This window comes from Lithobates pipiens, unplaced genomic scaffold, assembly GCF_037356315.1.
Source record: "Lithobates pipiens isolate NorthernLeopardFrog02 unplaced genomic scaffold, aLitPip1_a1.2 Scaffold_16, whole genome shotgun sequence".
Classification (NCBI taxonomy): domain Eukaryota; kingdom Metazoa; phylum Chordata; class Amphibia; order Anura; family Ranidae; genus Lithobates; species Lithobates pipiens.
Window position 1 is genome coordinate 473,265,528 of NW_027507748.1, and position 28,000 is coordinate 473,293,527.

Below are 28,000 nucleotides of genomic sequence, written 5' to 3' on the forward strand. Positions count from 1 at the left end.
GTCAAAGTGCCTACCTAGCAGATAGTACCGAAGGGAATCTAGAGCCCACTTCACTGCTAAACATTCCTTCTCAATCGTGGAGTAATTTACCTCATGGGACTTTAACTTCCTGCTGAGGTAAATGACTGGGTGCTCTTCCCCGTTCCAGACCTGGGATAACACTGCTCCTAACCCAACGTCTGATGCATCAGTTTGTACCACGAAGTCCTTAGAGAAGTCTGGTGAGTACAACACTGGCTGGCTACATAAGGCTGTTTTTAAGGACTGAAATGCTTCCTCAGCCTCTGGGGACCATTTAACCATAACCGACTCTTTCCCTTTTGTCAGGTTGGTGAGGGGCACAGCCTGAGAAGCAAAATGGGGAATGAATCGTCGATAATAGCCAGCGATTCCCAGAAAGGCTCGTACCTGTTTCTTGCTGTTGGGACGTGGCCAACTCTGTATGGCCTCGACTTTATTGACTTGGGGTTTTATCACCCCCCTCCCAATAGTGTACCCAAGATATTTGGCCTCCTCCTGTCCAATGGTACACTTCTTTGGATTGGCCGTAAACCCAGCTTCCCGGATAGTCTAGGACTGCTTGTACTTTTGGCAAATGTGAGACCCAGTCTGTGCTATGGATAATCACATCATCCAGGTAAGCTGCAGCATATTTCTGATGGGGCCTCAGAATCTTATCCATTTTCCGCTGGAATGTTGCCGGTGCATTCTGTAACCCAAACGGCATTCTCTTATATTGGAATGCACCATCTGGGGTTACAAACGCAGTTTTCTCCTTGGCCGATTCGGCCAGGGGAATTTGCCAATACCCTTTGGTGAGATCAAGAGTTGTCATATATCGGGCTGTTCCCAGCCTGTCAATCAACTCATCTATACGCGGCATGGGGTAGGTGTCAAATTTTGTAACTTTATTTAATTGTCTAAAATCGTTACAAAACCGCCAGCTCCCATCAGGTTTGGGCACTAGTACGATAGGACTGGACCAGTCACTCTGGGACTCCTCTATCACACCCAATTCCAACATCCTTTGAACCTCCCCACGTATTGCCTCCCGTCGGGCCTCTGGTATTCTATAAGGTTTTAGTTTTACCCTTTCTCCTGGCGGGGTGATAATGTCATGCTCTACGCCAGATGTTTGTCCCGGAAGCTCAGAGAAAATCTCTTTGTTACGAAGTACAAACTCTTTAACCTCCTGTTGTTGGGGTTTCGATAAGGTGTCTGCTATTCCAACCTCAGGAACTAAGCAATCAGGCTGTACTTGTGACAAAGTCTCTGCGACTAGGGATTTCCTATCCCTCCAGGCTTTCAGCAGATTGACGTGGTAGATCTGCTCCGGCTTTCGCCTTCCTGGCTGTCTAACCCTGTAGTTCACCTCACTCATTTTTTCAATTACTTCATATGGACCTTGCCATTTGGCCAGAAATTTGCTTTCAACCGTAGGGACTAGCACCAAGACCCTATCCCCCGGGGAAAAAGTACAGGTCTTGGCCCCACGGTTGTACACTCTCTGCTGTGCTAACTGCGCTTGGGTTAAATGTTCCTTTACAATTGGCATTACCTGTGCAATTCTATCTTGCATCAGGGCGACATGCTCAATCACACTCCTGTGAGGAGAACTCTCATTTTCCCAAGTTTCCTTGGCGATATCCAGCAGCCCTCTTGGGTGTCTCCCATAGAGCAACTCGAAGGGTGAGAAACCCGTAGAGGATTGGGGTACCTCCCTAATGGCAAACATCAGATAGGGTATTAGACAATCCCAATTCTTTCCATCTCTATCCACCACCTTCTTTAACATTTGTTTTAGGGTTTTGTTGAATCTTTCAACCAACCCATCTGTTTGGGGGTGATACACAGATGTACGCAATTGCTTCACTTTGTACAACTTGCATAATTCTTTCATAACCCGGGACATAAAGGGTGTACCTTGGTCTGTAAGCAGTTCCTTACAAATACCCACGCGGCTAAAAACAAGAGATAGCTCTTTGGCTATGGTTTTGGCCGAGGTATTTCGGAGAGGAATTGCTTCCGGATAACGGGTGGCATAGTCCAAAATAACCAAAATGTACTGATGCCCCCTAGCAGACTTCATTATCGGACCTACCAAATCCATTGCGATCCTCTCAAAGGGGACCTCAATGATAGGAAGAGGTACCAGTGGGTTACGGAAATGTGGCATAGGTGCCGACTTCTGACACACAGGGCAGGAGGAACAATACTTTTCTATTTCCTTCATGACCCCAGGCCAATAGAATCTCTGCAGTACCCTCTCTCTGGTTTTCTCTGTCCCCAGATGACCTCCCAGAATGTGTCCATGAGCCAATTCTAACACCAACTTCCTGTAAGGTTTGGGCACTACAAGTTGCTCAATGGTTTCTTCTGCCCTTTGAGCCACTCGATATAGCAGGTCCCTTTCCATAGTGAAGTAAGGATAAGGGCAAGTCTTATTTGGGTTCACTAACTCGCCATCTATTATCACCACATTTTCCCGTGCCTTTATTAGGGTGGGGTCTTTTAACTGTTCTGTGGCAAAATTTTCCCTGTGAACCTCAAGATCCGAAAACTCCACAGACGGCATGTTTTCATCTGAGGATGTTGGCTCCTCCCCAGTTTCTCGAGTTTCCCCCGCCAATACCGACAAGGGAAATTCAGGAGAGTCCTCACCACTCCCAGAGGAATTCTGGTCATCTTCCTGGTTTATAGGGGCACCAATGGGGGCCTCAGGACAATCCCAGAGTTCCCAGAATTTTGGAAAATCCCTTCCCACAATAGCATCATGTGGTAAGTGAGCCACTAACCCCACCTGATGAGAGAGGTTACCTTTGGGGGTCTCAAAAAACACTGAAGTTACAGGATACTCTCGGGTGTCCCCATGCACACAAATAACAGCCACCCTGTTCTTCCCAGAGACCTCTGTAGTAACTAATTCAGCTTTTATCAATGTTACCAGGCTACCTGAATCTAGCAACACATCAACATGTCTACCATTAATACACATTTTACATAAATGTTTCTCAGGTCCCCGAATGGCAGTGCATGCAACTGTCGCAAACAGCGACTGACGTCTCTCCCTTATAAAGTCACATTGCATAGGCTCATCCACAACTGGGCAATTGGCTGCAATATGTCCCTCTTGCCGGCAGCGGTAGCAAATAATCTTTTTCGCTGCCTCTTGCAGCATGGGCTTCCTGGGCTGCTCCCGCCAGACCTTAGGTAGAACTCCCACCCTCCCACCCTCTCACTCTCTCCACCCTCACCCCTTGGAGTCATCTTACCCGCCACTGGGGATGATCTGGTCTTAGGGGGGAAAGTCCGTGAGTCCCTGGAAGAGGTGGTCAGGTTCTCTGTAGCCAAGTACCTCTCAACCAGATCCACAAGTTTATCTGCATTTTCTGGGTCTCCATGGCTTACCCATTTTTGGATGGCAGTAGGAAGAGCTCTCAGGAAACGATCCATAACCACACGTTCCACAATGTTTGGTGCAGTCAAAGTCTCTGGCTGCAGCCACTTCCTGCTCAGGTGAATGAGATCATACATTTGAGACCTGGGAGGTTTTCCAACCTGAAAAGTCCAGTTATGCACACGCTGAGCCCGGACGGCCAGGGTGACACCCAGCCGTGCCAATATTTCTGCTTTTAGCACCACATAGTCTTTTGCTTGGTCAGGCTCTAGGTCATAATAAGCTTTCTGCGATTCCCCAGTTAACAGAGGGGCCACCAGTCCAGCCCATTGCTCCTTAGGCCACTTTTCCCTTTCAGCAGTCCTTTCAAATGTGGTCAAAAACACCTCCGGATCATCCTCTCCAGTCATTTTTGTCAGTAAACGGCTCACACCAAAGGATGCGGTATTATTGTAACCACTTGCTTCATTGGTCTGCGGACGTTGCTGTATTAATGTCTCTATTTTCTGTTGAAAATTCTGCTCTTGCTTCTGCAACAGGTCTATGAAGCGGGCTTCAGATCGCTGCTGGGCTTGTTGCTGAGCTTCCAAACTCTGCTGGTGAGCCTTCTGCTGATTTTCCAAACTCTGCTGCAAAGTTGCATTTGTCTGCTGCTGGGCTGCAAGGCTCTGTTGTTGAGCTGCAAGGCTCTTTTGTAAACCTGCATTTTTTTGCTGCTGATTTGCATTTGCTTGTTGCTGGTTTGCATTTGCTAGAGCCAGCTGTCTCAGTATCTCCTCCATGCTGGCCTTAAAAAAAAAAAAAAGTGCCAAAATTCTCCACCAACTGTGAGGGGTTAGCTCGGCAGCGGGTGTGTGTGACCCCCTGGATGGGTTCACAACACAAAGTCAGGCACAGCAGACAGCGGTGTAGGTTCAAAAAACAAAAGATCCGGTTTATTTATGCTCCATGCAGTGATACATATAACAGCCAAACAAAATAAAACAAGAAAATAAATCCTGGTCAGCTTGACCTCTAACTACACACATAGACTCCCTGTCTAACAACTGGGTACAGCCTTGTGCTGTACCAGTCCCTGCCTTTGTTGTAAAGGTTTTGCCACACAGGCGTTAACTCACCACACAGTACAGGTGACACACTCCCCAGTCTATACAACACAAAACTGGTTCCAGGATGGAGCATCTCCCTATGCATGCTGGGGTTTTTTGTAGAGGCCTTAATGAGCCCACTTGCTTCAGCTGGGCTCATTAACTCTTCCCCTCTAATTGTAAAAGTCTGCATAAAGCCTGAATCTAGGACACACATATTTACCATCCTGGATACAACCAGGTGACTTCACCTGCCTGCTGCCACAATATATATATATATATATATATATATATATATAATATAATATAATATTTTTAACAATGTATGATATTCCTTGAGCTGGACATACACTGGCAGAAGTATTGTGGAGAGCAGCAGACTTGGATTTGTCCTCAGATGGCTGCTCTAACAGCATCTCCTCTCCAACATGTGTAACAGCCATTAGCGACATACAGTATATTGTAAATTCAAATATTTTTCCTGTAGAAATAGCAACAATCGCTGCCCACTTTATCAAGTTGTGTAATCTTTCTGTGTAATACATTTTTCCAGTGGGTCAGAAATCTTATATCTTTTGTAAAACCCAGTTCTTATCAGATAACAGGCCATTTAAATGATTGGATAATGAACTAATTAAGGTTCTCGGTAACGTAAATGTAGGCTAAAGGCTAAGTTGCTAGGTATTTGATTACTTGGTTAATATTTACTATTTAAATCCCAACTATGGGTTCAAAGCTTGTCCCCTCCGGAGGCCCCTTTCGTCCCCAGCATGTATACGTTCCCCCCCCCCATGTCTTCTCCGGCCCAGAGCGTCTGAATGTTAACGAGTGGTACTGATGTGATGATGTCGGCCTCGTTCTCTACTTTTAATCATTTTGAATGAAGGGTGCAGTGAGCCAGGACACCTATTCATTCATAGTATAATACTGTGGGGAACTGCTTTAGATGAAAGGTGAGTATTGCAGTCTAAGCTACTTTTTTTGTCTTTATTTTCTAAAATGACAGGGGAGCTCATTTACCAAAAAATAAATAAAAAATAGCCTTGCATTTGGCCAATTTACCTCTAACCTAACACCTGAATGTTAATCTTTTTTAAAAAGTTGGAAAACTTCAATGTGCCAATTTTATCATATACATCTTGTTAAAGTATACATTTTTTCATGTTAAGGAAAATGCCGTTATGCAACGTTGCCCTCCATTCAGATACTTGGCAGCATTGCCCTGGATATAGATGTCTGCTGTATTGGTTTTCCTCAGTAATCGGAAGCTGACTGCCTCTTCTAAGTTTTGGCCAGCCTTTGTTACTGCACACCAGCTACATAATATGGCCACTGTGTGTCCCTACTCCAGCAGCTTCCTGGGATAATGAAAAAAGGTTTGGAGAAACCAAACAGCTAGGTGGGACTTTAAATGAAGCGCAAGGTGGGTAAAACCAAGCACGACCATCCCCGATACTTTGAAACAAACAAAAAGGACAAAGACAAGTGGGACTTTGTATGAGGCATGCACCCTGGAGATAACATAGTGATAGTGAATATGACAGGTACCCAAAATAATATATAAAAAGAACCAAAGACGCTGCATATAAACATCACATGACATCAATTGGCACTAGAAGGTTTAATTGTAAAAAAATATAAATAAATAACAAACATATTATCATAGTTCATATTATAAATATTATAAAAACCCAAATTCATCAGACAGAGGTCTCTAATATTGTAAAATATGTAATCAGCAACATGATCAATTCATACTGTAAATGCTGTAAACAACAAATTCATTCAGGGCAAATCTCTGACAATTATATTCCAAATTTAATTACATATAAAACCAATTGATATTATAAAGTCATGTAGTGTTATAATTGTACACATAGGGAGGCAACTATTTGGCTCAAAATCCCATAGTAAAACAACGAATTGGTTCATATTGTAAACCTTTATAAGTAGTCACATTCACCACGACGTGTCTCCATAGTAAATAGTTCCAATCATAGTTTGTTGGTACAGTCCAGCTGATATATAGAATAAATAGAGGATGGCAATATAATGTAGAGGGGAGAGCACCTATTGGCTCATAATGTAAAAAGGGAGGCATCTATTGGCTCGACGCGTTTCGTGGCGACTGCCACTCTTCAGGAGCAGGTATGAAGTGGGTGTCTATAAATATTAAGAAACAATACGTTGGACAAATTATAACTTGTATGCCATAGATCTATCAAGGGGGAGAGGAGGGGAAGGAAAAAAAGAGAGGGAAAGAGGGATAAAACCCACTTTTCCAAGACTACTTACAGGTGATTCTATACGTTGGGGCATAAACATGGCGGACTGGAAACCGGACGAAAGGACATCAGCCCCACGGGAGCTGAGGTGGACTACCCAGACACACAGCGATGGAGTTCCAATAATAAACACTAGTCCCCACAGGCGTGCCCCCCTTATTATGAGAGTTAGTGTGATCCATGTGATGATCATCATCTGTGAAAGGAGGGTATATAGATAATAAGGTATAATAGCAGTGAGTGGACGATTTGTGTGTGTGATATGATAGCTGGTAAAGCTTGTGAGGGTGTAATTTGTAACATCAGCAATGGTGAATCATGATTAAAAATAAAAATGAGTGCATAATGCTAATAATAATGTGGATGTGACATGAAAAAACAGCAAACAGTGTATGGGTGAGACTGTAAAAAATTACCTGGGATAAGATTGTGAGCGAGGGCAATCCAAGATTGTGTGGAGACCATGGAGGTAATAGCCATATGGGGGCCAGGAATGGACCAGAGGGAGTATATATACTCAAGTGTAGCCGTGGGTGTTCACCAACGCCACGCTGGCATCCAATGGGAGACAGAGGCGCCGGGCAGCTGAACAACATCAGGTGTTCGCCGCCCGACCACCATCATCTCGTGAAGGATGCCATAGGAAATCCACAGCGTTGGCGCGGTGACGTCACCAAAATGGCGCAATCCCGCACCGGCGCCGGGTGCGTGACGTCGATGCACAACTGGAAGCCCGCCCACCCCTCCGCGTCAATAGAGAGGAGGAGGAAGGGCAGGGCACCAGGAGTGCAGCGCAGCTCCCGGGACTGAGCAGGACGGCCGAGGATGGCCAGTCCAGTCCATGTAGTATCCCACTCTAGTATAGGCAGGCAAAGTAGTTAAACACACACTTTATGCATAAAAGTGTGGGGCAATAAAAAAATATATATAGTAAACCTCCTCAAAGCTTGCACCCGCATAATACTTAAAATTAATAGTATCAATAATAATTGATGTTTATAAATATGAATGGACACCTACGTAATGATATCAATGGAGAGTACCAACAGTGGGTTTTATCCCTCTTTCCCTCTCTTTTTTCCTTCCCCTCCTCTCCCCCTTAATAGATCTATGGCATACAAGTTATAATTTGTCCAACGTATTGTTTCTTAATATTTATAGACACCCACTTCATACCTGCTCCTGAAGAGTGGCAGTCGCCACGAAGCCAATAGATGCCTCCCTTTTTACATTATGAGCCAATAGGTGCTCTCCCCTCTACATTATATTGTCATCCTCTATTTATTCTATATATCAGCTGGACTGTACCAACAAACTATGATTGGAACTATTTACTATGGAGACACGTCGTGGTGAATGTGACTACTTATAAAGGTTTACAATATGAACCAATTCGTTGTTTTACTATGGGATTTTGAGCCAAATAGTTGCCTCCCTATGTTTACAATTATAACACTACATGACTTTATATATCAATTGGTTTTATATGTAATTAAATTTGGAATATAATTGTCATAGAGATTTGCCCTGAATGAATTTGTTTACAGCATTTACAGTATGAATTGATCATGTTGCTGATTACATATTTTACAATATTAGAGACCTCTGTCTGATGAATTTGGGTTTTTATAATATTTATAATATGAACTATGATAATAGGTTTGTTATTTATTTATATTTTTTTACAATTAAACCTTCTAGTGCCAATTGATGTCATGTGATGTTTATATGCAGCGTCTTTGGTTCTTTTTATATATTATTTTGGGTACCTGTCATATTCACTATCACTATGTTATCTCCAGGGTGCATGCCTCATACAAAGTCCCACTTGTCTTTGTCCTTTTTGTTTGTTTCAAAGCTTCCTGGGATATGTGTAGTTATTCCAGGAGGTTAAAGTCAGTCTCGCCAACATTGCTTGTGTTTTATGTTCATGGACCTTTCAGCAATGGGCCTCAATTGGGTCTGCAAGGCTGCCATCTGTTTTTCTGATCGCGTTTGCTAAGTTTTTAGCAGGTGGATTTTCAAGCCTTGCTGGACACTGGCTTAGATTGAAAAGTCCTCCAGGTGGCCCTGTAAGGGTACTTACCTCATCTTAATATAGTTTTCTTGTTGGAGCCCTTAGCTGGTTGCTGTGTTGCCAATCTCTCATTGAATTGCTTTAAGACATCCCCATAGTCAATAAAATAATTGTCCTGTGATGTACCGCAAAGAAAATAGGATATCCTAATCCTACAGTACAGGTCACTTTTCATACACTAGTGTTTTAGGTTCACAACTTGAGGCAATTGAACCCTGACAAGCTTTCTAGAACCTGCCCTCCTGGGGAGCCTCTCCTATAACCCTTCCACACACCGTGAGTCTTTGGTTTTTCTCTAGTGTCTGTAGGTGATGGACCTCTTCTCTTTTCCAGAGAAATCAGCTTCACTAGTTTATTATTTTGCTTTATTATTTTCTTAAGAAATATTCAATCAAATCCATTGCTTTCTAATGCCTACACAGATGCAGTGTATCTTGATGGATGCAACCTTGGTAAAACCTTGGGAGCCATACAAGGACCCAAATGTATGAGGACATCCTGTAATGTTGCTTCAGGATCCTGCATGGGGCACTCCTCTTAGCACTTGGTGCAAGACATTTAGTTAGTCGCAGGTTGCTATATAGGTTCAGAGCCATTATCCACCTCTATGGAAACCACCCCCTGAAGAGCCCCCTCTAAGGTATTCCCACTGTGACAGGTAAAGCATGGACTACAGTCCAGCATCACGGACAGATGAGACAGGGCTATCCTGTATGATTATTATTGTGTGGCAGTGTCAGGGTGTGCATTGCAGGCCCTCTATAATAATTAAGTTGATCATCATTGTAATAGAGAAGAGCCAGAGTTGCAGTACCCTGAGAACTGAAGAGTCGAAAGGAAGAACAACAGAAGCAATCAAATCCTCTTTCTGTGTCTCCCCTGCAGCTGCACTTGTCACAGGCCGCTACAGAGGAAATGCTGATTGTTTATGCCGTGGAGGGGTCAGGTACTAAAGAATAAAACAAGGAGTAGAGGGCGGAGCTATGCTCGACTGTGACTGGCTTGTAGCTCTGCCCCCACTGCTGTGCCACCCTTTAGTACCTGTATAAAGCCAATTACAGTCCTCACTACCTGTACCAACCTTTACTACCCAGACCCTCCCTGGAATAAACAAATAGTGTTTCTTCTGTTGCTGCCTGTGACAAGCGCAGCTGCAGACGAGGCACCGAGGCAAATTAATAGAGCTGAGTGCCGGAGCGTGTTTTGGTACTGGCCTCTGGGATTCAGCCTGGAATGTCAAGACATTGGGATTTAATTCAAATCTCTGGATGATCCTGCCCCAATCCAGGGCAGTTGGGGGAGGTATGCACACAGAATGATTAAATTGTGCCCAGGCACGCCTATGCACGTGAACTGCCATATGTTAATATGTGAGGTTTGTTTTTAAAATTTTTGTTTGTTTTTTTCCATTATTATAGGACACAACTTGACAACTCAAGAAAAAAATGAACTTCTTGCTACAACAGCATCATTATATGTGGCTGTACAAATCAGGTCACACCACTTTCTAAATAACACAAGGTATGTTTTAACACAAAAGTGTGTGTGCCATTCACTAGAACTTTATATTCACTAATCAGATTTTAATTTTGATGGCCCCACTAATATCAGCACAAAATTACTACTTACAAGGTTTGCAGTTTCTAGTTTTGGAACTGCTGGAAAAAAGGTACAAATGGAATTGGAAAAAAAAAAAGTACCCTCAACGTAGCTGCAAAACATAACTAAAGAAGTTACAACATACATGAAGGTATCACAATACAATATCCCCACTGTACCCATTTAGATATGCAGTCAGTTTTTGGTACCATTATTTACTTGCTCAGCCTGTAATACAATCATAACTATACAATATATGAAACTACATTCACAAAATTCTGGCATCGAAGATATATTTTATCTTTTCTAGGCGTAATGTATCCCCCATTGCGACCACCCACTCTTTCCACGAGGGAAAATCGGCTGACTTCCAGTGTCAAATAATTTGTTTCCTGGCTTGGAACAAAGCCCGGGCCAGTGCCTGTTTGGTAACATCCTCTACCTGCAAGTCATCCAAGACAACCAGGAGACAGGGTTTAGGGTCCTGTCTAATGATGACTTAAAATACCCTATTTAGGGTATCCAGGACTTTCTCCCCCAGTAGAGGTTTAATTTGGGACATCTCCGTAGTAAGTGGATGAGGTCACCGTGATCCCTAGAACATCTAGCACAGATGGTCTTCTCCCCCCCATTTTAAAGAGTCTTGCTGGAGTAAGATGAACTCTAAGAAGGATGTACAACATTGACAGTCATAGTTGCATAGTAAGGATGGAAAAAGACACAAGTCCAACCTATGTGTGTGATTATATGTCAGTATTACATTGTATATCTCTGTATGTTGTGGTCATTCTAGTTTTTTGAAACAATTGATGCCCCCCGCTGAAACCACTGCCTGTGGAAGGGAATTCCACATCCTTGCCGCTCTTACAGTAAAAAACCCTCTACACAGTTTAAAGTTAAACCTCTTTTCTTCTAATTTTAGTGAGTGGCCACGTGTCTTATTAAACTCCCTACACAAAAAAGTTTTATCCCTATTGTGTGGTCACCAGTATGGTGTTTGTAAATTGAAATCATATCCCCTCTCAAACATCTCCTCTCCAGAGAGAATACGTTCAGTGCTCGCAACCTTTCATAACTAATATCCTCCAGACCCTTTATTAGCTTTGTTGCCTTTCTTTATACTTGCTCCATTTCCAGTACATTCTTTCTGAGGACTGGTGCCCAGAACTGGACAACATACTCCAGGTGAGGCCGAACCAAAGTCTTGTAGAGTGGGATAATTATTGCTTTATCCCTGGAGTTAATCCCCTTTTTAATGCATGCCAAGATTCTGTTTTCTTAGCAGCAGCTTGGCATTACATGCTGTCACTGAGCCTATCATCTACTAGGGTCCACAGGTCCCTGTCTATCCTAGATTTCCCTGCTTAGCTTAGTGTCATCTGCAAATACAGAGATTGAGCTTTACTCCATCCTCCAGGTTGTTTATGAACAAATTAAACAGGATTGGTTCCAGCACAGAACCCTGGGGGACCCTATTTCCCACCCCTGACCATTCCGAGTACTCCCCATTTATCACCACCCTCTGAACTCGCCCTTGTAGCCAGTTTTCAATCCATGTACTCACCGTATGATCCATGCCAATGAACCTTCCTTTGTACAGTAAACATTTATAAGAAAGTGTGTCAAATTCCAGATACACCATGTCTAAGGGCTTTCATTTATCTAGGTGGCAGCTCATCTCCTCATAGAAGGTTAAAATATTGGTTTGGGAAGAATGATTCTTCATTAATCCATGCTGATTACTTCTAATGATAACATTTTTATGATTAAAATCTAGTATATAGTCCCTTACCATCCCCTCCAAGAGCTTGCATGCTATTGATGATAGGCTAACTGGCCAGTAATTCACAGGGATGTATTTTGGCCCTTTATTTTGAAATATTGGTGCTACATTGGCTTTTCTCCAATCAGCTGGTAACATTCCAGTCAGTAGACTGTCAGTAAAAATTATGAACAATGGTCTGGCAATTACTTGAGTTCCCGAAGTGTGTATTTTGTAACGTTAAATGAGCACATTTGTACAGCTTGTGGAGCCCCCTCCCATTTTTCCTCCTTGAATGCCCCAAACATCATGATCCCATCTGGCCTCGAAGGAAAATCCTTCAAGAAGATAAACAGCAACATATAATAGGATCATGATATGAAGCTCTTATAGACTTCCACCTCAGACATATAAGTAAAAATGGATGTCGGGAGACTGTACCCATGGTTCAGAACCAGTTTGCACCTAAACAGAGTACTGGAGTTGAATATAATAAAAGTACATATTCTGTAGAGGCCGGAATTTAGACTGTAGAGTGGTGAAGGAGCACAATTTTCCATTTTCAAAGAAGGAAAAAAGTGGGTGGGAGCTGATGGGACACTCTGATCTGAGTGGATGATAGTTAGGATGATAGTATTTAATCACAGGGACAGCACTTTGGCCAAAATTTTTGTCGGACTGTAGGAGGGAGATAACCTCCCTATACTGCTTATATACCTCCATGGGAAGGCCATCATCCTTTGGTGCCTTGGAATTGGGGAACAGACTGATCGCCAACTGCAGCGCTTTCAAAGTTAGGGGAATCCAGAAAACATTTATGGGTATATGACAAGCAAGGTTCAGCCATCCCCCACAAGAAATTGCACAATGAATCTGGGGAGTGGTGGTGTTTGGACTGGTATAGGTGGGAATAGAACTCTACTAGTTCAGTCAGGACTTGATCAGGAGAATTTACTATGGTACTGGTCCATGTGCGTAAGGCACCTATAGACCACCTCCTCGTAAACGGCCAGTTTACAAAAAAAAAAAAAGTTTCCTCTCAGCACCTGGGGTAATAATGTGGCCCAAAGCATCCCGTGCAGAGATCAATGCCTCTAGTAGACTCAGAGGGGTCAGAAATAAACTCAGCTTCAAATTGACTCACCAGCTGTGCAGCCTGTTCTTTTCGTGAGTTAGTGGCCTGTTTGCTATCTTCGATATGAACACACCCCGTAGGAAGGCCTTAAAATCATCCCATACACTAAGAAGGTTCTGATGATCAGCATGAATGCCCATTACTGAGATATTTGAGAGACTATGGAAGCGGGAGAGGGGATGAGATAAAACCAGAAAGCATTAAGCTTCCATGGAACTTTTGGCAGAGATGTATGGAACTTTCACCTAAATAAACTAGTAGAGGTGATTGGTGAAAATGTGCCTCAGGGCGTATGTTATGCACTGTACTAAATATGATGCAGATGGGGTACAGAGGACAATCCTTGATGGTTAACAGTTTTGGAAAGCAAGAAATTGCTTCTGCCTGGGGTGCCTACTACGCCAGGGGTCTATTCATCCCTTCTCATCCGCAAATTTCAAAAGTGGAGCACCAGGGGATGTTTGTCTAGACTTGAGTCCAAACGTAGCATTTTTAATCATTTTAAATCTTTCTATGATTTATTTTCTGAATTTTTCCTTGAAGCATGCTGCTTATTTTGTTTATTTGGGCTTCATAAATTTTATTAATTTACTGCGTTTCTCAAGAGGTTGTTGTAGGCTGTATTGTGTATAACTACCAATTACCATGACACGGTTTGTTCATTGTACACCTTGGCACTGTCATATCAGGATAAGCCAAAGCAGACAGTAAAGTGTGAGGGGCAAAAAGGACTGTATCTGAGATGTAACAGCTGCACTTGAACTGCACTGTATTGCTTAATTATTTTGAATGTTGTTGTGTTTTATTTTTATTTTTTTTAATGGTTAAAATGTATTTGTGGATTTTCGACAAACTTTGAAATTTCTATTCAGTTTACTACTTGGGTTTAATACAGTAAATTCACTGTAACCTCATTCAGAATTTTTAAGTTCAGTAGAATTTTTAATAAAGAATTTATCACAAAGGAAAAAAACAAGCTATTACACTTAAGCTATTATACAAAGTGGATAACCACAAAAAAAAAATTACAAAACAGGTCTGCAGCCATTGATAGTAAGTTGTTCAGAAACACTATTAATATTTTCTGCCTTGCCTTACTCAAAGTATCAGAGAAAAAAAAAAAATATGTAGGAATAATGAAGTGCTTAAAGCTAACATTTGTATGTTTTGGTATACCACTGATACCAACAGGACCAGTTAGTTTATGCCTTTTGCAGGTGTCCTTCACTAGCATACCCTCATATGAGTATGGGTTAACTACTTTAAGACCAGGCCTCTTTTTTAGATGTGGTGTTTACAAGTTAGTTTTTTTTTTTTTTTTGCTAGAAAATTACTTGGAACTCCCAAACATTATACTTTTTTTTTTCTAACATCCTAGGGAATAAAATGGCAGTCATTGCAATACTTTGTGTCAAACCGTATTTGCACAGCGGTCTTACAAGTGCACTTTTTAAAAAAAAATACACTTTTTTTTAATTCAAAAAATAAGACAACAGTAAAGTTAGCCCAATTTTTTTTATATTGTGAAAGATATTGTTACGCCAAGTAAATTGATACCCAACATGTCACGCTTCAAAATTGCGCCCACTCGTGGAATGGTGACAAACTTTTACCCTTAAAAATCTCCATAGGCGACATTTAAAAAATTCTACCGGTTGCATGTTTTGCGCTACAGAGGAGGTCTAGGGTAGAATTATTGTGCTCACTCTACTGATTGTGACGATACTTCACATGTGTGGTTTGAACATTGTTTTCATATGTGGGCGCTATTCACATACGTGTTCACTTCTGCACGCGAGCTCGGCAGGACAGGGCACGTTTAATATTTTTTTTTCTTATTTATTTTACCTTTTACTTTTTATTTTTACACGGTTTTAAAAAAAAATCTGTCACTTTTATTCCTTCTACAAGGAATATAAACATCCCTTGTAATAGGAAAAAAAAGCATGACAGGACCTCTTAAATATGAGATCTAGGGTCAAAAAGACCTCAGATCTCATATTTACACTAAAATGCAATAAAAAGTTATTTAAAAAATAAAATGTCCCTTTAAGAGCTATGGGCGGAAGTGATGTTATGACGTCGCTTCCACCCTGCAGTGTCATGGAGGCGAGTGAGGGTCATCTTCCCCTAACTTGTCTCCATGTCAGCCCAGGGGACAGATGTGATTGCCTCTGCCGCTGCTGATGGCTCTAGTAAGTGGCGGAGCGCACCGGATCGTGGTGGGAGGGGGAGCCCTCTCCCGCCATAGATAAGTGATCTCACAGGATACCGGAAGTGATGAGGATGAGCTTGCTGCTCGTTTTGTTTTACCAGTTTTGCTATGATTGAATGTGAGTACCTGTTTATTGTTATTACCAATAAATCCTCTCTTGAAATTATTACACTATTGGAGCATTCCTCTTGTCCCCCATATCCACCCATGTCACGCTCACGAGGTTCATCCGCGCCAGCAAGTTTTAAAGGGAACACTGACTGTGAATAGGTGACACACACCAGCAGAGCAGGAGAGGATATCTTGGGACGTGTACAAGGGGACATACAACGATTCCATCCATTAAAGATACATTTACATGCTGTTACCTCACAGTAGTAAGGTAAGGGGACACCCATACACCTAGAGGATAAGAAGCCATATGTCACCAGAAACCATCTGTCACCAGCACTTCACCATAGAAAGTGATCACCAGCACTTTATATTCGTTTATTGATATACAGCCACTATTAATGCTGCACCATATAAATCTGGAAAAGGAACTTTTTCACGGACAGTTATTCACCTTGATTGATTTATATTCTACCTGTTTTTTTGTTTGTTTTTTCTGTCTTTATTTTATTTTATATTTTATTAGCTTATCTCTTTGCATCGATTTATCATCACTTCCATTGGCCTATCTAGGATCTATAATGACCTATATGTGATCTATGCACTTTACTACATGTTTGAATTTATATGTGTCTATTCACATGCACTTTTATGCTGAATTTCACATGCACTTTATCTCGTGTTGAAGTTTACATGCGTTGCATTTTATCAATGCATTTTTAGTATATTTACTTCAGAGCACTCTTTGCACTTTATTTTATTGTTTATACAGCACAGCACTACTTTTTTTATTTTTTCACTTTATTCATTTGGTTGGCGCAGGGATATTTTTTACCTTATTAGAATCAGAGACCACTTTTATCTTCTACCGGACCGCCGGCTGAACATGGGGTTACTGGGGTTATGGCAGCTAGCTGCTGCCATAACAATGATATCTGTCCCCAAAGTAGGGACGTACATCGGCGTGTGGCGGTCCAGAAGTGGTTAATGCAATCACCTCACTTTGAGAGGGGGATTCACATGACTTACAATGTTGAACTATTACTAATCTATCAGCTAATAAATTGTGAGTAATAATACATTGGAAGTGAAAAGTGTCAACGTCAATGTTAAGAGAAGTATGGGTTTGTATTTTTTTCTCATACTTACCTCGGTGGATGCAGCATTGGTCCCCCCGGCGCCTCTAAACTGAGAACCGGGTGATTGAACATCGCTCATCACTCCATTTTTACAGTTCCCCGAGCAAAAAGCTGTAGACTCAGTCAGGGCTCTCTGCTCTGCTCCACTCCCTCCTCACTCATTGGAGCGCTGAGCTGTAGAGAGGGTGGGGGCAGCCTTCTCAGTCTCTCAGCAGCTTGCGGAGAGGCTGAGCAGCATGTTAGTCTAGGTCAGGGATATGCAATTAGTGGACCTCCAGCTGTTGCAAAACTACAAGTCCCATCGTGCCTCTTCCTCTGGGTGTCATTGTTGTGGCTGTCAGAGTATTGCTATGCCTCATGGGACTTGTAGTTCTGCAACAGCTGGAGGTCCACTAATTGCATATCCCTGGTCTAGGTGGATCCAGACTCCCATTGTCAGACATGACATGGTGCCTGGACTGATATCCGTGACATCAGCAGAGAGTGGACTGAAGTCCACTCTTCTGAAAATAGGTCACAGGAGTGCAAAACTAATTGCAATACTGTGATCCATAGAAGTCCAGCCAAACAAGCTTTGGCTGGACTTTTCGCTTAAACAGTTTTATCTTTCACATGGGTTTTGTTGTCTGTGAGATATTGCCATGCTTGATTGTGAATTGGCACACATAAGTGGGTATTTTGTAAAAGTCACTGCGTTAATTGTATGTAGCAGTAGTATTCTGATTTGAGAAGGGTGTATGTGAGGAAAAAGGAATGAGTAAGTTATGATTATAAATCTGATACTTGCTGACACCCTTTTTTTTATCCATGTGTGAAGGGGAGAGGTCTGATATAAGCAAAGTAATAATAGAGGTAATGGTTGGATTGGGGTAGGACCTGTTCAAGCTTTTTGGAGAAAGTGTCTGTATGTGAGCACAGATGCTACCAACATAAGGGAGGTGAACTTAGTTGGTAGCTTGTCTTGGATCATACTTGGCAACCAGGAATACAAGTCATGGCCGGGGATTTGTAAGGTTTCTATGTCTTTCCATAAATAGTTGTTGTCAGATGAGAACTAGATGTGCAACTGTGCTAAAATAGAATGACGTCAGCTTCCTCCACATGATTTCTGTTGGATTAAGGACTGGAGGCTGTCTAGGTCACTCCAGGACCTAAATGTGATTCTTCTTGAGCCACTCCTTTGTTGCCTTGGCCATGTGTTTTGGGTCATTTTCATGCTGGAATACCCATCCACGACCCATTTTCAATGCCCTGGCTGAAAGAAGAAGGTTCTCACCCAAGATTTAATGGCTCCGTCCATTGTTCCTTTGATGCAATGAAATTGTCCTGTCCCCTTAGCAGAAAAACACCCCCAAAGCATAATGTTTTCACCTCCATGTTTGACGGTGGGGAATGGTGTTCTTGGGGTCACAGGCACCCCCTACAGTTGATCGGTTACTAGCCCCGCACTTGCCCATCTAGGTTGTGGGCAGGACTTCCTTCTGGTGGCAGCTTTGCCCCGCGTCTGCTCTTGGGATACACGGTGGCTTCCCCTGCGTCTCCTCCCTCCCTCCTCAGCAGACGATAGGATTGCTTCTTCTCTCTGCCAATCTGGTGACTTTTCTCAGGTCCCACTTCCTGATTGGCCAGAAGGAGAATCAAGAAGACAATAACAAATATTAATTCGCTATTGTCACACAACTGGATGGGCTCTATGTACTGCACTGCACCCTGAGCGAACCCTTTTTTGAAGCTAGTTAGAACCTCAGGCTCTAATCATGTGCTTCTAAAAAAAAAAAAAAAATTGGAATCCATTCGCCCGATGCCCGCATGTAGATTAAGGGTCGGGCACATGGATTAGGGGGGCGGTGCCCCTGCACCCCGTTTGGACGGGTCGCCACTAGTTACATTTATGGCTTGCAGCATGTCTTCTGGAAAAGAGCAGCATTGAACAGCCCAGTTAAATGATGTATGTCTTTATTGCTTAAAATATTCACAAACAAAGCCGTCTAGGCCTGGGCACTCATTTGGGAGAGAATCAATAGCCTTGCCAATTAATGAAGCTTCAAATAAGAAATTGGGATGTTCTAGGCAGATGTCTGCCAACTCTGGAAGGTGGATTGGATCAAGAAAACATTTGATAGTGGTGGGATGTGCTTGAGGTATTGTGTGATCTAAAAGCTACTGCAATTTTTTGGGGGTTTAGTTAAAGGGATTGTAAACCCTTTTTAACTCAAGAGGTTTAACCAAAGTTGAACTATATATAATATATATTTTATAAAATCTATCTGTAGTCTTTACTTATCTCTCTCCAAAGCTCCAAAGTGTAGTTTCTTTCTGGTGCTTCATACCTCTTCTATCAGCATGAGAAGCTTCTGACAAGCTCTCTGACACATGATTCTGGAACATCTCTGTGTTTTTTGTTTGTTTTGTTTTTGTTAGTTTTTTTAATTTCTCGAGTTGAAGCATTCTAAGCTCCAATCTTAGATGGCCCAGTTTGGTTTTAAGAGTAGGGTGAGGTTATTTTTGTATTTAACATGTCAGTTGTTTGAATTTGGGAGAGTAGCTGGTCAATGTGCTGTCTCTTTTACCTCTTTGCTTTTGTTCCAAATTGTATAAAGAGGCCTCACATGTAGGCTTTCTGTGCCGCCCATAGGGTAGGTAGGTTAGAGATGGAGTCCAAATGTGAAAGAAAAATTTCTCTAGATGTTTGCGGAAGTCATCTGCCTAGGGAGCCAATTGCAGGAGATGAGTATTCGCCAGATATATGTGGGACTGGAGTTTGGATAATCCAATGGTGAATGTAGATGGGTGAGTGGTCAATTCAGGTGGTTGGAAGAATTGTAGCTAATATCTTCTGTAGGAGCTATTGGTCCATAAGGAAAAGATCAATATGGGAGTAGGTGGTGTGGCATGCTTATAGGGATATGTAGTCCCACTGCATGTTGTGCTGGCAGTGTCATACGTCATAAAGTTGGAAGTTTTGTAGGAGGGGGCCTATACCTCCATAGAAGTCGGTGAATGACGAAACTGGTCAGGTGACCAGCACACTATCCCGAATGTGACACGTACGTTACACCTAGCTATTGCCCTCTACCCAGAAGTGCTTGCAGTGTCTGCAAACGAATGCATGCTCTCCTCTGACGGCTGGACATGGTGACAGCGCCCTCTGGGTGATTTATATTTTGCTTGTTGATGATTTATCTGATGTACATTGCTAGTATTAAGGGGGCTTATGCTGTATGGGGAATTGTATTATAAATGAACAGAATTACACTATATAGTACTATTCTTGTATTTTATGGTACGTGTTTGAGCCCCTGCAACAGTAGTTTTCTGGGTTGGTGAGGACAAGTGATTAAAGCAGCTGATATATACCAAACCTAAAGCTTGCATATTGGAGGCATCTGGTGAGTTTGCACCACACTCCCTTAGGGGGTCACATGGTGGAATACGGATCTCTTTATTCTCTGGTGGAAGACATGCTTGGATAACATCTGTAGATAACCTTTAACACCTCAGATATTTTGAACAGTCCTCAACACCCTGAATGCTTTTAATGCTTTGAACTGTTCTACATTAACCGTATGCTACATATTAATTTATAACTAGGGTGTTTGTCACTGGTTTATAATATTACCATATCATTAATAGCGCTGTTTTAGTATTTATAACATTCAGTGTTTAGTGTTTTGTTTTTATATTTATACTACATGTTGCCATTGTACTTGTTTTTAATAGCCGCTTATTTTCTTTTAGTATTTTTTTTTATAAGATGTTTTAAAAAATACTATTATTTTATACTCTTATTGTATCTCTGTTCGAATTCTGCTGTCAGAGCTGTGGAGTTGATCTGAGGGGTATTGCAGGCCTTTTTCCATACATTAAAGTAGGCCTAGACTAATAAACACAATCTATTTGTACGGAGGGGGGGGGGGGGGTAAAAATGATGGATTACATCAAGTAATACCGAGTATATTCCTTAAAACATTAATCTATAAACAGTAGGACATAAAAGACTTAAGACAAACATATTTAGTTGCAAGTACAAGGCAGACATTTCCCATAATTACCAGGCTATGACCCATAAAGGTTGCATTTGGGTGACCACTCTACCAGAGTGTGTGCTTCCCTCCCATCTAGTCTGTGTATATCATTACAGGCTGACAGCTCATTGGTTGGCATGGCGTGGCTCTGATTGGTGGGCTTCCCTATTCCTGGTTAAGCACTGGCTACATCTCCAATCCCTATACTTTGCACAAATCAGCCCCCTTTAATGCAAATCCTTGTGACTTTTCTGAGCAGGAGATTAACTTGACCTTTTCCCAGGAAGTTAATTATTGATTGTGGGTTGGCCTCCCTTCATTGCATATCCAAACATGGGATCCTTTGAAGTGAATATTTGTAGAACAATGAGGTTTGGGTCCCATTGTTTAGATACACAGGCCTAGGCACCAAATTGTCTGGTCTAACAGACTTCTGTGAAGATCATATGTAAGGCCTACATACAAACCAGCTAAATGAAATATATTCATAATTACAGTATTTTACAGCTATTAATGGTAATTTCACATAAACTCATAAGGCAACACATCTCTCTTGTAGACATTTCTAATGTTTCACAAACAAAAAGTAGTCTTGCACCCAATATGTACCTTTCTGCCCACGGTGGTTATCGAACTTCCAACTTAATGAAGACATAGTCCTCCCCTCCCCTTCTCATTACCCCAAAGAGATTACTCTTCATTGTCTGGATGTTTTCAGAGCTATCAGAGTTTATCTAAAAGCACAGCTTCTATAGGAAAGATGGACAGCCTCTTTGTCTTGTTGTCAGGGCCTTGCAAAGGACATCCTCCTTGAAAACCTATTATTTTCAGGTAGATAAGACCACTAATATCTAGAACCTGCATTGTAAAGGATAAGACACCTCCAACAATTCTACATGCTCACTCCAACAGATCAGTGGGTATTTCCTGGGCATTCTGACATCAAGCCTCTGTTGCTCAGCTTTGCCAGACTGCCAACTTGTCTTACATTTTTTTTTTTTTTTAAGTTATCTTTATTGACATTTCAAGATGTGAACAAAACACTACAGAGCCTATTGGGCATACCCAGGCTCGATCACTACAACTTACCAACTAAGAGAGAAACAAAAACAAAAAACAACAAAAAACAAAACCAAACAAAAGGGTAAGGCATTACATAAAAACATGCATACCTACCCAAACCACTGTACGCTCAACCACCTGTGTAGAATATTCATATCAACCTGCCGATTCTACATATCCCCTACAAGGCTTACTCGAAATACTTAGGAGATAAAGTGTACATTATAATTACATCGTTGCATGCACGCTCCCCCCCTCCCCCCTAACTATTGGTTGAGCAACCCAGAGGGTTTATGAGGCCATAGATGCCACTTGGACAATTGGGGTACTTAATGGAACTATACTAATCGTCCATCGAGTCAGCATTAGTGGACAGTGAGTCCGTCCAGATATCCCATACTTTGTAGAATTTTTTGGCACAACCGCGGGACAGGTAGGTAGCCTTGTATAGTGGTAGAGCCGCATTCACTAACCTCTTCCAAAAATTTAAGGAGGGCGCAGATGATGCCTTCCATCTGAGTACTATCGACTTGCGGGCATAGTAAAGTAATAATCCTAGCAGGGTTCTGATTGCCCGGCCTGGGGCCAATGGTTCCACAAGTTCCAGCAGGCATACCTCTACAGACAGTGGTACTGGTACCGTGGTGATGGCCGTAATAGAGTTGGTCACCGCAGACCAAAAAATTGCGATCTGAGGACAGCTCCAAAATATGTGAATAAAATCTGCTGGGAACGAGTTGCATCCCCAGCAGGAGGCGGGAATAGATGGATAAATTTTGTGCAGACGCGCGGGCGTGTAATAAACCCTATGTACTATTTTAAATTGCACTAATTTATCTCTAGCTGATACTAGCTGTGAAAAAGGGCATTCCCAGATTTCCTCCCAATCCTCAGCGTCTAGTGAGGGGAAGTCGACCACCCACTTTGCCTGGAGGTTTTCTAGTCCCGTGTGTATGTTAGGAAGTATCGCTTTATATATAGTGGATAAGGGCTTTGGTAGAGCTTCGTCCCTGAGTAGAGTCTCCAGGGTTGATGTATAAAAAGCAACCTGAGCATTATCAAACTGGGTGTTAAATGCGTGCCTAAGCTGCAGGAATCTAAAGAAGTGTGAGTTGGGTAAATCATATTGTTTCAACCGGTCAAATGACAGCAGTCGGCCTTCCAAACAGAGTTGATTTATATATTTAATGCCCTTGCATGCCCAAACACTAGGGTCAGGAATGGACCCAAATTCCGGCAATTGTGGGTTAAACCAGAGAGGGCTGTGTGGCGATATATGTCCAGCGGGCATGGGTCGCATTGATTTTGCCACCAACCACGCCCGTATGACCGCTCTCATTGACGTTGTAAGAGGGAAAGGAGCCCTGGTACCCCGGTAAAGTAGATTCCTTAGCGCCTCATATGATCCCAGATGTGCTGCTTCCAGAGCCACCGCTGCATTGGACTCATCAGAGACCAGCCAGTTGTGGGCGTGGGATAACAGAGCCGCCAAAAAATAGGAGTGGAGATCGGGACAAGCCAGGCCTCCCTCCCCCCAAGGTCTCTGCAGTACCGTCAGTCTGAACCTCGGCTGACCGGTTCCCCAGAGGAAAGATAATAAAATAGAGTTAATCAGGCAAAATACTTTTTTGGGGATCCAGACAGGGGCATGTCTGAGGACATAAAGAAAGGTAGGTAGGAGCTTCATCTTAAATAAATTAATCCTGCCGATTAGAGAGAGGGGCAAATTCGCCCACGCCTTTAATCTACTCCTCATCAACTGTATCAATGGCTCCATGTTAAGGGTATAATAGTCAGAGGTAGATGTGGAGATGTGAATGCCTAGATATTTAATTTTGTCTGCCCATATCAAGGGGAGGTTGGGGTCTGCTACGTCCTTTGCAGCCTTATCAATGGGTAAAATTTGGGTATTATCCCAGTTTACCTTGAGACCCGAGCAACCACTGAAGTTTGAAAGAATGGTCAGCGTCTCTTGAAGCGACTGGGCAGGGTCATTCAAGAAAAGGATGAGATCATCTGCATATAAAGCTACTTTTTCATGTATGGCTCCCACCCGTATGCCCCTAACCCCATCAGCCTGCCTAAGGGCTGAGGCAAGGGCTTCCATCACCAGGCAAAACAGAGCCGGCGATAGTGGACAACCCTGCCTCGTCCCTCTTTTAACCAAAAAAGGTGAGGACAAGGCACCATTGAGTTTTACTTGCGCTGTCGGGTCCTTATACAAAAGATCAATCCACCTACGGAATTCTGCACCAAAACCCATAACCTCTAGAACTGAAGACATAAAAGGCCATGCTACCGAATCAAATGCCTTTTCAATGTCCAGTGAAACCACCACCCTCGTGGAGGACTCACTGGAAGGCAGCTGAAGATGTGTGAATACTCTACGTAGATTTATATCTGTTGACTTCCCCGGCATGAATCCTGTCTGGTCTATATTGATCAGGGATGGAAGAATCGCCCTCAACCTGGTCGCTAATATTTTTGTCAAGATTTTGAGATCATAGTTTAGCAGGGAGATCGGCCTATAGGAAGTACAGAGGGATTTGTCTTTGCCAGGCTTAGGAATGAGGACTATGTGTGCCTGGTACATAGGAGGGGGCAAGAACATCTGTTTTTTACTTTCAGAGAAGACCTTCAGCAGTTTCGGTGCAATTAATGAGGCATACATCCTGTACCACTCACCAGGAAGTCCATCCGGACCGGGTGTTTTGCCACTGGGAAACGAGCAAATTGCCGCCTCTATCTCCTCGGTGGTAAAATCTCTATCTAAGAATTTGAGATCCTCCTGCGAAAGAGTGGGCAGGCGCAGAGAGTGTAAAAACTCCCTACGCTGGTCCTCAGGCCAGCCAGGGACTGCTTCATATAGTTTTTCATAGAAGGATCTAAATTCACCCAAAATCAGCTCAGGAGAAGAGAGCGTCTGACCATCAGACCCACAGATCTCCGACACCACAGTCTGTGATCTAGAGTCCGCAACTAAATTTGCTAGGAGTTTGCCATTTTTATCCCCGGATTCAAAGATCCTCCCGGCCAGAGAGTTCAAGTCCAGATGTGTTGCCGCGGCAAGATGCAGAGACAAAGCTCTCCTCGCCTCAGCTAGCTGACTGAAGCGATCTGGAGTCGGCAAGCCAGAGAAGGCCTCGGCCGCTCTAGCCTCCCCCTCCTCAAGTGCCTGAACCTGACAAGACATCTCAGAACGAACCGCTTTGATCGCAGAGATGTATTCTCCCCTGGTGTTAGCCTTAAATGCGTCCCAGACTACCTGAGCTGATGTTGAGTCCTCATTAATCTCCCAGTATTGTTGTAGTTTAGGAGAAACTTCCTCCCCCACCCTCGAGTCCTGCAACCATTTAGGTGCCAAACGCAGTCTCTACTCCCAGCATCAGACAACCCCAAGGTGACCTCCAGAGGGGCATGGTCAGAGAGGCCCGCGGGTAAGTACGAGACCCCCCTCACCGCCGCCAGGGCACATGTGTTACCGAAGATCAGGTCAATCCTGGAGCCCGACCGATGGGTGGCAGAGTGAAAGGAGTACGCCCTAGTGGTTTGGTGCTTCCATCGCCAGATCTCAGTGTAATTAAATGTTTGTGCCCATTGAAGTAAGTCTGGTGAAAACACCCTATTCGGATTGGATGTGTCCAGGGATGGATCCAGAATGGAATTAAAGTCTCCAGCTATATATAGTCTGGAGAATTGTAGTGCAGCTAAATGCTCAAACAACTTATAGAGGACTTGTGGCTTGAAGGGGGGAGGAACATATACATTTACTAAAGCATAGACCACCGCTCTAATCTCCAGCAAGAGGATTATGAATCTACCCTCCTGATCAGTTTGAAGATGTAGGACCTTATAAGGAAGGGATTTGCTCAACAGGATGGCCACTCCCCTGGCATAACTGGAGTATGTCGCATGAAATGATTGCCGTACCCAGGGTCTACGTAGTGCCAGAATCTTATTCCCCAGGAGATGGGTCTCCTGTAGAAACAAGATATGAGGTCTGTGACTGTTCAAGTATTTAAACATTAACGCCCTCTTTACCTTGTCGTTAAGACCCCGTACATTCCATGTTAGTAATTTTAACTCCATAAAGGCAATAACAATTTATGAGACAGGATAATGATACCTGCTTGGGAGAGATCCACCCTTGTGGGGCCGGGGGAGAATACAAGGAGGAGAACTTGTCTTACATTTATAACTTCTCCACTTTCTGCCAGGTGGTTGTCCAAACTTCTGGAGATGTAGCTTTTGGCCAGGAGGTTATTGCAGCAGCTCTGAGGGCCTGTGCAAACAGTTTTGCCATGTTGTTGCCCACCTTTCTGGTTAATTGCTTCAGAACACCCCAGGGTCTATAAATATCCAGCCTGTATCCTGTACTCTGTGATTAGGAGAAGAGGAATTCTTTATAAATTCATATACGATATATAGTACCCAACTCTGCTCATCTGCAGGTAAAAAAAAAAAAAAACTATTAAATATAGTAGACAGCTGCTGTATTAACCCTGAAATATGAAAGTGCAGAACCAATTGAACGCTAAATACAGCACTAATACCATTAACATATGCAGTACAGTTAATACGCAAAATCACCGTCAGAACTTCAACAAAGTTTGTAAATGCAAAGTCCGTAGGGTTCCTTCTGGCTAGGGAATATATTTGTGCATCCAATCTTGCTGATTCCCTTCACCACAAATTGGACAGCTGCTCAGCATTTCCAAATGTCTTGCTTTTTTTTTTTTTTTCAATATTGGCGCACCCAGCTCAAAACTCTGTTATTTGGGCCTAGCTGCTTTTCAGTAGTAGACTACTCAACCTTTGATCTGTATGTTATCCAGAAAGCGTAAAAGAAATAAAGGAATCCATATTTTAATTAGAGGTTGACCGATATATCGGCCGGCCGATACATCAGCCGATATTTGGCATTTTTTAATTGGCATCTGCCGATTGTGCTGATAAAAAAGGCCGATTATAACTTCAGCGTGACTTGCAAATTTCTTCTGTAATAGGAGTCGATGCAAGTTGCCTGAAGTCTTCTGTGGAGCGACTTCTCCTCTCAGGGCAGTCTGCCAAGAAAAGACCAAAGAGATGCAATGTTTATACTTATGAATGAACTGAAATTTCGGGTGTAGGAGTTCTCAGTTTAACCATTTTAAAGACTAAATTTTTTCTGACATGTGTTGCATACAAGTAAAAATCCTATATTTTCTGCTAGAAAATCACTTAGAACCCCCAAAAATGATATATATTTTTTTAGAAGAGACCCTAGGGAATAATAGGCAAATAGCAGTTGTTGCAATATTTTATGCCACACGGTATTTACGCAGGGGTCTTCCAAACGCAATGTTTTTAGAAAAAACACACTAATGATTTAAAAAAATAAAAATAAAACCGTAAAGTTAGCCCATTTTTTTCCGTCCAAAAGTTTTGATTACCTGTTTTTGTGTATTAATATTTAATATATTTTTTTGTTTTTGTTTTTTAATCTAAATTATACATACAAGTGAACTGATTGGAGGTTTGATTTGTTTAACCCTTTCCCGCCGAGCGTACGCACATCTGCGTACTCGGCTTCCGAGGGTTATACCGGGATGATGCCCGCACCTGCAGGCATCATCCCGGTACCGTTTTTTACAGCAGGCGATTGGCTATCCAGGCATAACAACCGATGCGGCTAAAAGCCGCTCGGCTGTTATGCCGGAGGAGCGGGAGGGGACGTCCCCCCCTCCCGCCGCCTCTCGCCGCTGTTACCGGTGCTCCCGCTCGATCGGGAGCACCGATTTGCGATCCGTCGGCTCTGGCTGCTGGGGAGGAACTGGAACGAAGCCGTAATCGGCTTCGTTCCAGTCTCCTCATCGTAAACACGGAAGCAACGTCATGACGTCACTTCCCGTTTACTCGGCTGCCAATGGCGCCGGTTTTAAAAAAATATCCGGTATTCAGAATCGCCGTTTTCGGCGATCTGAATACATTGAAGTGTAAAGGAGGGGTGGGGGGTCTTTTAGACCTCCGATCCCTCCATAAAGAGTACCTGTCACCACCTATTACTGTCACAAGGGATGTTTACATTCCTTGTGACAGCAATAAAAGTGATCAAATTTTTTTTTT

At 42.8% G+C, this 28,000-nt stretch overlaps 1 protein-coding gene across 1 annotated transcript in view; it reads left to right on the forward strand.

Annotated features, from left to right (window-relative positions):
* Positions 1-28,000, forward strand: part of PCCA (propionyl-CoA carboxylase subunit alpha) — a 1,052,859-nt gene that overhangs the window by 630,096 nt on the left and 394,763 nt on the right. Inside the window, exon 18 of the mRNA XM_077482961.1 lies at positions 10,266-10,368. Coding sequence (XP_077339087.1) covers positions 10,266-10,368 — 103 coding nt within the window. The remainder of the gene's footprint in view (positions 1-10,265; positions 10,369-28,000) is intronic.